At 40.7% G+C, this 14,276-nt stretch overlaps 1 protein-coding gene across 1 annotated transcript in view; it reads left to right on the forward strand.

The window, feature by feature from the left end:
• Nucleotides 1-96, forward strand: part of LHFPL3 (LHFPL tetraspan subfamily member 3) — a 637-nt gene extending 541 nt beyond the window's left edge. The window contains exon 2 of the mRNA XM_031552118.1: nt 86-96. Within this exon, the coding sequence (XP_031407978.1) occupies nt 86-96 (11 nt within the window). The remainder of the gene's footprint in view (nt 1-85) is intronic.
• Nucleotides 97-14,276: the final 14,180 nt, after the last annotated feature.

Consider the following 14,276-nt stretch of genomic DNA (forward strand, 5'->3'; position numbering starts at 1 on the left):
AGAGACTACAATGATATAGTACTTCTTGGTAGCAGTGGGAAACATTCAAATTGGTAAAAATGACACTTTTTTTTTTCCTTTTCAGACCACCAATAACAGATATTTAGTCTGCTTTGGCTTTCCCTCAAAGTCCTCACAAACGTGTCAAGATGTTTCACCTACAGACTTGAAAGCAGGAAACAGAAGGCCTGCTGTTAGCTTTTGGTGTTTTTGAAATTGTAGACACTCAAATGCTGCAGTACCAGGGACCATGGGTAGATGTGGGTTGCTTTGCCATCAGTTGGCTGCACACAACCAAGGCCTCATGTAAGTGGGGCAGCCAAGTTCAGTCTGTTTCTCTAGTAGGCCTGGTATCTTCAGATGTGACAGAGCAGCATTACTTCAGGTGTCAGCTTTGCAACCTAACCTTGGTGACAGAAGGCTGCCTTGGCAGAAGATTTGGTCACAATGGGTGGGACCCAGCTTATGAATACAGAAATAAAAGTGATTCTTCTTCTAGCACCATTCATATTCCTAGTACAGCATCATATATAGTGCCATCTGCCTTCCATGATGGAAGATCCAGAAGGACCTTCACCAGATTCAAATGCTTCCAGAGCATCTGAATTTCTTTCCAAATTGGTTAAATTGAGACATTGGGTAACCGATGATGGAAGACTCCCAGTCTCATGCAAACTATCAGTTGTGTTACCTATGTTGCTTCACTAACTCAGTCATGAAACAGAATCACAGAGTGATTGAGGTGGGAAGGGCCTTTAAGAGATTACGTGATCCAACCTCCCACCTCCAGCGGACCACCCATAGCAGATTGCCCAGGACTATGTCCAGATAGCTTTTGAAACCATCAGGTAACTATTGCAGTTATAACTTGCTGCCCTGTGGTGGCAGTTAGCATCTCTTTAAGTTGAAAATTTCATCTATTTTCTCACTGGATTTCAAAACCTATTTACCACAGTGTCATTGGCAGCCCAGTCTGGTTGATGTTATATTTACAGACCAGAATAAATATCATAAAGGTGTGATAATTTTTAGCAGGGCCTCTCATAGGACTCTCCAGGGCTGTGGACTCATCTTCTGTCTCCTCTCCACCATTCCTTAAACCTGATCTCAGTTTAAACCTCACTTGACCTTCCTTGCAGTTTCTGCCTTTGCTCTTTTTCACCAACTTTCTGCCTATTTTTTGGCCATGCACAAACATCTTTTTTGAACTATTGAACTATTCTGATCACCTTGTACAAAGTCCATTCCCAAGCATGTATACCAGTCAGCCAAGTATTTCTGAGAAGATGCCACTTCATTTGTCTGCATGTTTGACCAAAAAATTCCAGCTGAGCACAGTTAACATTCATGTCTTCCTACAACTGCCAGATACCCTCCAACTGGATGTAAGTACTGTAAAACAACATATTCTGTACAAATGTTCATATTGTCTTTCACCTTTTAACATCCAAATTTATTAGCAATATTAGATTTATCAATGCAGTTAATGTCATTTTTAATATTTCTTTTCTCCCAGCAGCATGATTGTATCATATACTTCAGCGACTCTACTCTGTATGAACATACGGGCACTATTTTGGCAGCTAAAAAGGCCACAGTGGTCTTCCCTCTATTTCCAGGCACCTTGTTAATGGACAGGAGATAGGAATGGATGAAACAGAATGAAAAAGGAGAAATAAGATAAGGAAGAAAAGCCAGAGAATCAGTCTGCTGGTTTCAGAAGGCTGAGTTCAGATGCTGGAGGAAGAATCAACTCAGAAATAGAGGTCAGGAAGAGAAAAAGAGAGTATTAAAAGTTGGTAAAGAGATTTTTTGTGGAAGAAAAGATAAATTTGAGACCCTGATACATCTTTCTTCTGGAGGAAGAAAGATATGCCCCAGGAAAGAGAATTATAAAACCTACAAAAAGTCTGACACAACAAAGGGGAAGACTTGGGCAGAAGTTACTGTGGGGGAAAAAAAGCAATCCAGAAACCAGGGCTACCATCTCTATTACAGATTTAGCTCTTCTCCTAGCAGAGTTGTGGATTTTCTGTAACATTAACGTTTTGGGAAACACTATGGAATCGGAAGGAAAAGCTACAGAAGAGAAGCAAAAGGAGAAATAATGGCTTGTCTGTCTTCAGTACCACAGCCTTCAGATAACAGCTTACAGAAAAATCCTTGAGAAAAGGAGTCTTGCATAGTTTGGATGCATTCTTGACCCGGGGTCCATATATGTTGCTAGGATTCCTCTCTGGTCACACAGCCCTGGCTGCCAGTCTCCACATCTTCTGAGGACCTAGCTGCAGGTTGCTCTGCCCTCTCCTCCTGGAGTCAAAAGTCTGATGACAAGGAAAACTCCTTAGGACACGTCCAAGTCATTTAGTGCCAGGCACTGGTTACTGAAAGGAGCAGGTGTGCAGACAGCTCACCTAATCCAATCGTACTGCTGACGTCTGCAGAGGTAATCCATCCAGAGAACCGCTTCCCAGACTGCGGCTGTGACAGCCTGCCTGGCTGAGACACACACGTACAGGGAATCCCCAGGGACAAACCCGCGTCTTTGAATTCCCTCCAACTTTCACTCGCATAAATGAGAGCACATATGTCTCCTTAATTCACAAGAAAATCTGATTTTGAAATTGCCATGGCGCCTGGCTCTCTAGCAAATGTGTATGATATAAATGAAGTAGCATGGGCATGCAGGACAGAAAGCAGGGTCCTCAAAAGTGGAATGCAAACCCAAATCTCCCTATTCTGCAGTAAGCACTGACTTCATGTAACATTGGCAGCTCAGAGGGAGCTCCTTGCTGCAGTTATAGCTGCAATGTGTAATTGATAAATCTGCCACTCGCAGCTCAAGCATGGCTTGCTTCAGTGTTAGATAGGCTTCTTTGTTTGTCTGATTGCAATTTTTTCCAAGGTAAAAGAAGGAACTGCCAAAACTGAGCAAAGCATTTCAGCTAGTGGAGTGTGCTTGCAGAACAACAGGGGAAACATTCTTGCATCCTTCCTAATGTAGCACCGCATCCCCATCCATCTTACTCTAGGGATGAGAACTTCACCAAAGGGCTTGTCCACCTGCTAATGGGCTTTCCTGGCTCCAGACAGAGGTGAACCATTTTTTATCATTTATACAATAGTATCATGATGTTCTTTTTAACCAAAAGTCCTTACTGGTAACTTGAATACCATACTTTTGTCTCAAGAAATTTTGCTTTTCTCTGAAAGGGACTGCTTTGTGCCGTGGAAGTTTAATTCTCTATTTGCATTAGCACAGTACAAAGTGAAAGTGGTAGATCAGAAAATTTTGTCTGTGTCTTAATGTCTTTTTCTCATCCCCTCCCACCTGGACAGATTGCTTAACATTTTAGCTATTTTCACCTCCACTTCTCATTATCACTTGCTGGCACTAGCCAATTTGAAGCCTTCTTCAGAAAATCCTCTTCGCTCTCCCACGCCAACCTTGCTGCAAGCTGGATGGGGAACATTTCCTGGAGTTGAGCATCCAGAAAAGAACACTACATTTGACAAGGGAAATGCCCACATTCATACCCTTGCCTCATCCATCACCTTCTGAAATCATGTCATGCCACATCACAAGAAAAGCTGACCTCTTTGAGTCAACCACATTTGGAAACTGACCTTTACTCTGCTAGTTGCTGCATTTTGCATAGTTTGTTGTTAATCTGCTGCAGAATAAACCATGTCCTCCTGTTCCCAGTGACACATTTGTATATGTTTGTTTTTTCTGCTTGGCTATCAGTATAGCCTTTACTTTTCTGTTGGACATTCTCTCTTGGCTTCCTATAAGCTACAAAAACACTCAAACCATTCTACCATCCGTTAATGGGCTTAATGGATGGAATCTGTGCACGCTGCTATGCTTACTCCCACTGATCACCATGCTGTGACTCAACTTAGACCAAAGAGCCATCGCCTTGTACCTTCTTTCCTGTCACAGTGGCCAGCGCTGCTGTCACATCAGCTACAAACATGATTATTATCTAGGCTGTTATACACCTCCTTTATTAACACATCAGCTCCTTCAAAATCACAGTTCAGGAGTGCTCCAACCTATTTTGCTTATAGCTTTCAGGCTGTGCCACGCATTCTGCCTTCCTCTTACCAAAGACTTCCCTCACTTTTGGCCCTCTGTCTCCTCTGATTTTATTCTGCTAAATTTAGTGTTATTCCTTGCTGCAATTATTGTGCTTCCAAAGGTTTGCATGATGTATATACAAGGTCTTACAAAAGTAAATTGAATCATTTTTTTAAACTGTTTCCTAGCCAGAGGTGGAAGTGCTCCATTTGCTTGAGGAAAGAGCAGTGGTGAAGACATCAGCAATAGGTCAAAACCCCTCAGGCCTAAAGCAGATACACTTTGCTCAAAGGAGGAGAAATCCTTTCCCAAGCATATGGAGATTAAAGTCAGAAATAAAATTATTTGTGTATATTTTCCTTCAGCTCGTGTCACTTTGTCAAACAGAGTGATTTTCAAAGATGTCCCAGTCATAAATCAGTGATAAAACTTCGGGGAAGGCAGTAAATCTTTGGTTATTTTTTGAAGATGGTTATTTTTCATAAAATCCCACAGATATGCATGATCATCTCCACACGGATATTTATTACTACTTCACCCTCCCCACGTGCTGTTCAGTAGACACTGAGGAGCATCAGCTAGATTCATGACATCTCCATTAAAAAGTAATTTTACATCCCTCAGTGACAACTGGTTTTGAAACATCCCATAGCAATTATTCCTCAGCGGTTCACAACAGCAGCTTGGAACTGTTGGAGACACTGTGCCCATGGGTACTGGGTTTTGCTTCCTCTCCTAGACCTGCACAGCAGTGGCACATGTTCCTCCTTACCTCATCCCAAATCCTCTGCTCTGCACATCTCCAGCTGAGATGCAGTGCTTAGAATGACAATCTCAAAACATGTAAAAAAAGCATTTCAAAGGGCAGTTACACGGAAGTGAAGGATGGCGTGGAGATCGTTAATAACAAAAGCTGCACACCATTTTTCTATTAATCCCATAGCGTTTTGTTTTGTGAAAATTAACTTATTTATGATATTTTTCCACATCAGTTCCTCATAATGCAGTTCTTCCAGGAGGTGTTACATCGAGCTGTTTCCTCTCTCACAGCAGGGATTGTGTACAACGTCACTTGCTGTTGGTGCTAATTGCAGAAGATGGCAGTACTAACAGTAATTATGATGTTTGACTGATTGGAAGATTACTTCATCTTTTCTACCCTCCATCCTTTGCTTTTGCAAAGTTTGTAGCACACTGAAGTCACACTTGTACAGAAAGGCAGAAAAAAAGATGAGCTGTGTGACAATTTTAACAACTTCAAGTGAATTACAAGGTTTGGATTGTCTCCAATAGGAGTAGAGATGATTCCTTATGTTATTTAATTATATTATTGAATTCAATAAGGTTTAGCTCTATTACCTATATAAGAAATATTACTAAAAGTATTGTTTCAGTAAGTCCCATCTTTCCTTTAATATTTTGGGAGCAGTGCAGAGTTTTGGAAATTTTGAAGGGAAGGTCAGCCCATAGGCTTTGGAGACTTGTTCAACAGGAAAGTGGTATGGTACTGTCACAGGTTGGGCCCACTCACGTTCCCCCACAGATCTGGGAAGTTGATGATGAAGTCTTCTCTTCTTTCCCCACCTCATCTCAACAGCTATGGGGCACTGGGCCGTGCAGATCAAGATGTGGAGAGAACACATGAGCATTCATCTTTGGGTTTCTGTGTGGAAACAAAAGGTAAGGATCTATGGGCTCCATCCTCACCTGGAGGATGACTGCAGCAGTGATGGGAAAAGGGGACAATTCTGAAGGTTATGGTACATAATTCTGATGGTTAATATACAATAGATTTCCTAAATCCACATGGAGATGGTGTGTAAATAGAGGATATTTTTGCTATTAAATCATCTGCATTAAGGAAAACAAATAATTGTTTCCTGTTACTTCTGAGGATCCTAAGATCGTTCTCCAAGCACCTGCAAGAACTGCTCTCTACAATTCTATTCAGAACCGTTAAATTGAAACATTCGCTGGAAGTGCACAGAGCTTCTTTAATGGGACTGTGCAAACCTGAACTGCCAGAATCAGAGTTCAGACTATTTTAATGTCCAAGGAATAAATCAGAGAACACTTACACGATTTCATTATTTATTTCCTATATGTCACTATTTATTTTCTTCAGTGCAGAGAGCCCATTCTGAGAGATAAAGACCAAAATCAGTTTTATGCTCACTTCTGTGAGAGTTAATAGCCCAATGACTTCAAAAGGAACGGCACATAGCTCACCCAAGCCTGAATTTGGTCCATATCATATAAAAAGAAATATGCTTATGCAAAACAAAATCAAATAAAAGTCTTAGTGGATAAAGTGTCAGTCACAGAACCCGCTACAGAAGCAGAAACTGAACAGGAGAAATACAAACCCTTACCTTCAGTTTTCTCAGTAGTTGTGTGAAATTATATATTTCTTGTGTGGGTTGTTTCTTTACCTAAACCTCCGCAGCCCTCAGTGAGGAGTCTGCTGCAAATAACACAAGTGAGAGCATGCGGATAATAATAGCAGTGCCATAGAAGTGGAAAGGATTTCCCTCTGAACAAACCTCAAGTTTTCCATTTAATTTTTGGTAGTACTGTTTCTATTATATTAATTTCCATGACTACAAAGTTGAGACCAAAAAATACTTAGCAAGCAAAATGGGAAAGCCTGTTTTACACTAACCTGCAAACTGAAGCAGACAACAGGAAGGTCAACCTTGGAGACGCATTTAGTCACAAGCATTGTACAATACAAAACCTTCTCTTGGCTCTGGGATCCTTATTAAATGACCTGTCTTCCAGGAGCAAACACTGTAAGACGCAAGTACAGAGAAGAGGGGAAGGAAGACTGAAGTGCTGCTGGGGTACTTGCACAGTCAATGGGACAGATTCTCCCCTTTCCTGAGTTGGTGCCTCTGTGCCACATGGGTGCAAACAGGGAATTCTCTGTGCAAACAGGGAATTCAGAGCTACCTTAAAGTTGGGTTAATTAAATCCTGTGCCTATCAATCTCTTGAATAAATTACATCGTGATATTTTTAATCAAGCCAAAGCCAGAGCTGATCAGCCCACAGGATCAGAAACCCAGCTGTGCCCTTACATCACATCCCTGGCTTGTGCCCCAATGGAGAATATTTCAACAAGTATGTTCTCTGAGAGGCATCACAAAGCACCCAACGACCTTAAACGGATTCCACATTTGCAAAATGAGGATAAGACCAGGATCAGCTGCATCAAGTGAAGAGCAGCTCATAAGAAACTTCCCCTTTTCATCATCCCTTGATCCCAGCTGCCTTCAGTAGAAGTGCTCTGAGTGCTCCTGCCTACCTCTGCTAGACACAAATTCATGCTCCAGAATGTTTTGGATCACTGTAGTGAGGCTACAAAAGGCCAGCTTTATTAAGCACATCGTCCTGCTAGATTTTCACCTACGCAGCATTCTTCTGTCCTTCCAGCATACAAGACACTTTCTTTTATACACCTACTGAGCACCAGATGTATGAAGATATAGCCCATGAATTTGTTCTGATAGTGTTCAAACCAGGGCCTACCAAGCACTGCTTCTAGTTCTGTTTGTTTTTGTCCTCAAGCTTCAGTGGCTGTTGGTGTCCTGCAATATCTTCACTCTTTCCTACACTTGTGCAAGCTATATTTGACCCTGTACAGGCTTTGGAATGGGAACTTGATTGTGAGATGATCAAAAGGTGTTGCTCACTAATCAGAAACTGGCTGATCCCTGGGGTCTGTCCCAAACCCATGGGTTGTGAATTCTTCAGAGTAAGCCATACAATATCAGTTAATGACATCATTAGCTATTAGGTGGACTTTCACGTGTTCTGAGGAGTGAGAAGGCCAGCCCCTGCTTTATTCAAAAAGTATTTATTATTCAGGAGACCAGATAACTAACTCTCCTTTATTTGGATATGGTGGTGTTACAGTTCAAATGCCAAAAAGCCTCTCCTATAACTCATTTTGTACATTACCCTTTTTAATTACATGCTGTTTCATTCCTACACATTTTGGTTAGAAACATTAACTAGATTGACTGTATTGATCCAGATCTTAGCTTGAAAAAAATTGCACTGTGTTCTCTTGAGGACTCTTCAATAAAAAGAAGCACTGCTCCTTTAACTTTTCTTTGTGACCCATTTTGCACAGCTACTCTAATCTTTGTTGACCCAGTCTGTACCCACTCCAATGTAATAATAACCTATCGATGTGTGCAGTGACTGATGTAGTGCTCGGTATTTGAAAAAGAGCTTGACAAGCGTCTTGTACAGAAAAACATCACCATTTTGTACTTTGTCTTTTATCAGTGCAGCTTTAGGTGTATTTTTCTTTCTGAAGCATTGGTTGACATGAAAATTTCAATTATTGTTTTCACACAAGCTCCGATCTCATTTGATTGTTCAATTTAGCACTTATTTCTTGGGCTGTTTCTGTGATACTCGACTAATTATTTTACAGAATTCTACACTGAATTTCCTTTACCATCTGCTGGTCTAATCAACCTAATGATCCATGTCCTCTGGCAGCAGACTGCATTATTCTTCATTATTTGCTCCGCTTCTTACTTTAGCACCATTTGCTCTGCAGATTGAGTGTTTTGGCTCCAGCTCTTGGCTGCTGATGAGGGCAGTGACAACACAACTTCAAGCAGGTGTTAGATAAGGTTATCTCCAGAGTTATTAGTATCACCTGCTAGCACAAGTCAAAGCGGCCTGAAAGCCACCTGAAATGAAAGCAGGCACCATTGATCCCTGTGGCTTCCATTACTTGAATCAATGGATCCAACAAAATCACAGGAAACGATGTTTCTTAGCTTAGTTCTGATCTGTGCCAGAAGAAAGGGGAGATAACACAAAAGCCCACTTAATGCCTATATGCTACCAAAGATTTACGTTACCAAGAACAACTTAAGGGAAATTTTATGCTATCTTCAAGTTGTCAAGTAGCTTGCAAAAATCAAGCCCATGCTTTTAAAACTTAATTTGATTGTTTCAATGTAAAATTGTTAAGTGTATGAATCAGGGCCCTTAAAACTGACTCAGAGCTGCTGAACTGTAATGCTTGTGAAAGCATAAATAACTGTTAAAGATCAAAATATCACCATTTCTTTTTCTTTGGTTTTGCTTTTAAAATGTACAGCTCTGTGTTAAGCAGAAATAAGCTAGAGTTTCAGTAATAAACTCTGGTGTTTAAGGTTAGGTTCTATGACCTAAGATGGTTTCTCCACCTCATTTCTGTTTCATCAGAGGCAGCTCCAGTGAGCACATCGATCCTCAGAGTCCTGAATTTACCTGAATAGGAAAAAGCACTTATTCTTGCAACTGGAGCACTCCTTCTTTCAGGTATAGGAGTCACTGAACGTCTTCAGGATGAAGGCCTACAGAAACACAGGTTTGGGGGAGTGGATATGAAATGCAGTTGGATTTCTATTTATCTTTGAAGATAGGCTCCTGTTTGGTTTTGTCTGCACCGTTGAAAATTAAGCGGTATGCACTTGGTTCCCTACAAATATAGATTGTGAAATGCCCTAGGGTATCCAAAACACGAGGGCACCCAATAGCAGAGACCTGTGATGGGAGACCTCTGAGATGGCAGCTGGAGGTGAACCAATGTTCTCTAGGCCGGTCAGCAACTGCGTGGAGTCCCTGCATACAACCTCAGTGTATGTACTAAAGCCTTCTCTAACATTATATGGAGATGTGATGGAAAAGCAGCATGGAGATGGCACTCTAAATAACAAATTGTCTCTCTCTGAAATGAATATGTCAAGTATTACTGTTTGAAAAACCCGTCAGCCCATCCAGGGCTTTGCACCATCAACAGATGTTTATCCGCTGTGTTTAAAAGGATATTTAAAAATGAACAGAAAGATTTCTATTGCATCTATTGCTATTGCCTGGGAGGGTAATGCAGAGATAAGAAATGATTGTTGTGTAAAGGCTCTGCAGAGCGAACACGTCCTGGTCCCAGACGAGCCCAGCAACGTTTGCATTCTCAGAAAGAAGAGCTAATCAAAGGTGTGACATGGTTAAGTTCCCCTAAATTAAAAGATAAGGAGGAAGGGGAAGTGAAGTCCCCAGGAAACCATTTGATACTTCATTTGTACTCAAGAGGCAACGCGACAACCGTCACTGTCACAGGAGGACTAAAGTGCAGGAGAGATGCTGGATCCTTGAGATATCACTAAGAAGCGGAGTGCTGCTGATTTGTTTCCTTGGCTTCTGTGTCCCAGAGAAATTTTACAAAGACAAATATGCTGGAAGTTGGTAGTGCTGTTTGTTGCTTCCCGTCCAGTGTTTTATTTGCAATCAGGAGTGTAATGTTTGCTTTTCCATTTATCAAGTTCCTAGCTAAACTTGCCCAATGCTGAAGCTGAGGTGAAGCTGTTGTGTGAACTCAGGGGCCATGAATTCAAGGATCAGGGCCTGCTGACTCCTTCTGGATGGAAGCAGGCCTGGATTTTCATCAAATAGAATGTTTTGCTCACAATCTAGAAAGTTTTGGCTTGGGGACCTGCAGAATTTTGTGTCACAGCAAGGAGAGAGCCATCGCTGGCGGAAGGTGCCAACAAGAAAGCGGACTGGGAACAAAGGATCCCATCTCACTCTCAATATCATCCCAGAAGTGCTGGGTCTGGATGCATAGAGTAAGAATTTTTGTTGTGTGGTTGTGTTTTAGAATAGAGACATGAAGCAGAGAGTTTATTTTCTCTCTTCCTTTTAACTGTATAATTTCCTTTTGGTTTTGTGTTTTTCTTTTCTATGTGAATTCAGTTTATTATATCAAACAGGGCTAGGCTTCAATAATCCCCCCAAGCTGATACTTCACTCTGGAAAGACTTTATTTACTTTTTCTTCTCCTTTTACTTCAAATTTTGAAGTATTTTATGAAGATTGGAAAGAGACAATTATAGATTGTTACTGCAGCCTTGTCCTGTACTTTTTAAAGGAAAAATAGAAATGAACTTTATGCAATACAGAGATAGGGAATGTGCACAAATCACACTGGTCCTGGAACCTTTATGACTAATTTAATACAAATAAATATAACAATATTATTTCAAATGTAAGTCACAGAATCACAGAATCACAGAATAACCAAGGTTGGAAAAGACCTTCAAGATCATCCAGTCCAACCATCCACCAATAGTACTCACTAAAAGTGTGCATTAAAGACTAAAATGTGTTTGAAGGTGGCTACATCCTTTGAGAGAAAGTATGTGAACCCCAAACTGGACTTTTCTACATTATAAAACAAAGTGGGAGTTGCCTGACCTGCATAGTTAAGGCCAGAAGGTTTGCTTAAATTAATTGTATTCAAAAGAATATTTGTCTCGAAAGACATTAATTACTTATAGGCTTCCTACGACATGGAAATCAACAATCTTCAGATTCTGCCTCTGCTTTTAAGGATCTATCTGGAACTGATCTCATTTCAGTTTCTAGCCTGTGAATCATCATATGCTTATTTCTACTGGTATGAAGATATCTACTACCATGTTCCTCTTCAGAACATACGCACAGATTGATCAAGTCCTCCTGTACCCTTGTCTTTCCTAATCAGACATATTTGGGGTGTGGAATACTTCAAGTTAAAGCACAGACTCCTCCTTTCATTGCTGTTATGACCTTTATAAATATGCTTTATGACCATATAAATCATGAGAATTAATCAGTATCCTTCATTAACTGGGGAACAAGAATTACACATACCAGTAGCACCACTGCCTAATATTCCTATTTTATTTTCTTCTGCACATGCATCCCAGAATCACATCTATTAGATCCATCATTCATATGTAATGTAGGTTATTTATAAATTAAACTTGGAAAACAGAATATTGTGCAATACTAAATTAAATAACATACAGAAATCCAAGTTTAAGTACTGAGTGTTTGCTTTTAAAACAAAGCTTCACCTGTAAATTTTGTTTTATTTGTTTTTAACGCGATGAGTGATGGTCCAGCTACCACAAGAAATGGTTATCTGGACTTAATGCTTTGTCTGTCTAAGGAATATCTAATTATATTATTATAATGTTTAATTCTCTGAGTGGGACTTTCAGAGACTATAGTCTCTATAAAATTGGTCTCTGGAAGTGATCCTAGGAAAATGACTTTATGGAAAATTACTGTTCCTTTTGCTGGCATAATGCAGTTAATGATGCTAGCCCTACAAATCCAGTGCAATGACATTACTCCTCATCATTCATATTTTAGTGCCCTCAAGATTTTTATTCAGTTTTCCTTGGGAAGGTATTTTGAATATGTAAAAAAATGAGCACCTTCTCCTCTTTATTTGTCAGGACAGAGAAGAAATTTCATGGCAGCTATGGGAAGGAGATGCCATTGATTTAATTGTTGTTTTCAGTTGTTTTCAAGAACAGTAGGGATTCAAATGCTCAGATGGCTTAAAGCTATTATGATCAGAACCACTCAAAACATTGATCCCATAAAATGTAAAATTGAAATACTAACTCTCCTTTGCAGATTTCCAGTGCAGGAAGATGAAATATCTAGAGACCAATTCAGTCAGTAACAATGCGTCTGTTGGACATTTTCAGTAGTATTTAAGAGACTTGTAATCATTATACTGAAGTACTATTAGTCTGTATAGTACAACTCGTTGAGATAGTGGGAAGCAGGCAGAAGGATTGAACATGCAAGTCCTTCATCAAGGAGAGGTCATTCTGCGACCGGCAGTGATGGCAGTGACCAGCTCCTGTCCCCCTCTACCAGGTGAGCTGCCCACAGCTCCATGCTCATCTCTGCTTACCCTCACAAACAAATAGTGCTCATAGACGTTGAAGGGAGGCATTAAAACATTCACTCACTGAGGAGCACAATTACAAAGCTTCCCATGTGTGGGGCTCTGGAAAACCATGTAAGATTCAGCCAGTGGTGCATGACTAAGGAGGCTGCAGAGAATGAACTGGTGCTGCTGCTCCCTGCTCTGTATTGATCAGCCTTTTACATCTCCCAGCTGAGTTCAGCCAAGCTCTTCAAAGTTTAGTGGAACCACTGGGAATGCTGTGCCTGGATGGCACTAAGGACCTTGTGTAATGTCCACTGTCATTTTGGTATTGCTCTTTTGAATCAGAAATAACTGCTTTGATTAAAAACAATCAAAATAAATAAATAAATATGTTCTTTCAGTCTCGAATTTGCTTCTGATGAGCAAATACTAACATGTTTTACTTTTGTATGATATGCAGGAACTAAGAACAGTCTTTTCTTGATCACTTCTCTATATATTTGAATAATTATGGCAGATATTTTTTTCTTCTTTGTGAAAGTTGCTAAGGAGGATTGGGGGTGGGGATTACCATCTTTTGGTTTAGATATATACTTATTTTAAACCAAAATGTTTAAAATGTCAACAATTTTGCTTTATCAGGCACTGCACAAAATACAGGAGCACCAAGAGGAGGTTCAGTAACCTTCTGATGCAAGAGGAAATTCTTAAACAACACATTCGTCATAGGAAGCTTCTAAACCTCTGTGTGCTTCTAAGCACAACTTTTGTGTGCGGAAAGAAACCTGGTAAACAACTTCAGTTTTGAATCCTTTTTCTGTCCTGTTTAACTAGTCTGTGATTCTGGAGCCGATGGCACCTGAGCTCTGCCAGTGTAAGTTGAGAGGTTTCAGGTACAGCACATGACTGTCTCTTATGGGATATAGATAGGATGTTTAGCATGGCAAAGCTTGGGTGCACCCCAATATTCACAATAGACCAGTTGGGATTTCTGCTTGCTCCTCAAAGAACAACATAACCTGTTGAGGCTGGACTGTGCTGGTAACCACTGGATCATGGACACGAGCTGTCTGAAAAAAGTGGCAGAGAAAAGTGAGTCTATTGTTGGCCTGTCAAGGCTCACTACATCAGCTCTGTGCCTTCCTTAGGAAATTTTTATGGTTCTGCAGGAGGGAAATGCTGGGGATTTTGTGCACGGCCCTGTTTGGGGTCCGGTGGATGTTCTGGTGCAACACTGCTGGAAAAATAGTCTCAAGAACATGCTTCATTCTTCTAGCCCTAGTAGTCTGCACAGGCAGCAAAGAGCACAGATTCTCAAGCAAAATGTGTGAGAGACAGAAGGAAGCCAGCCAGCTCTGCAGGTGGCAAAGAAGATGGGAGGTGTAACTACTGAACAGCAAGGTGGGTTGTGCAGCACAGCTCCTTCCCATGTCTGCTAGACTGCAGAGGT

Source organism: Meleagris gallopavo, chromosome 1, assembly GCF_000146605.3.
Source record: "Meleagris gallopavo isolate NT-WF06-2002-E0010 breed Aviagen turkey brand Nicholas breeding stock chromosome 1, Turkey_5.1, whole genome shotgun sequence".
In the NCBI taxonomy this organism is placed as follows: Eukaryota; Metazoa; Chordata; class Aves; order Galliformes; family Phasianidae; genus Meleagris; species Meleagris gallopavo.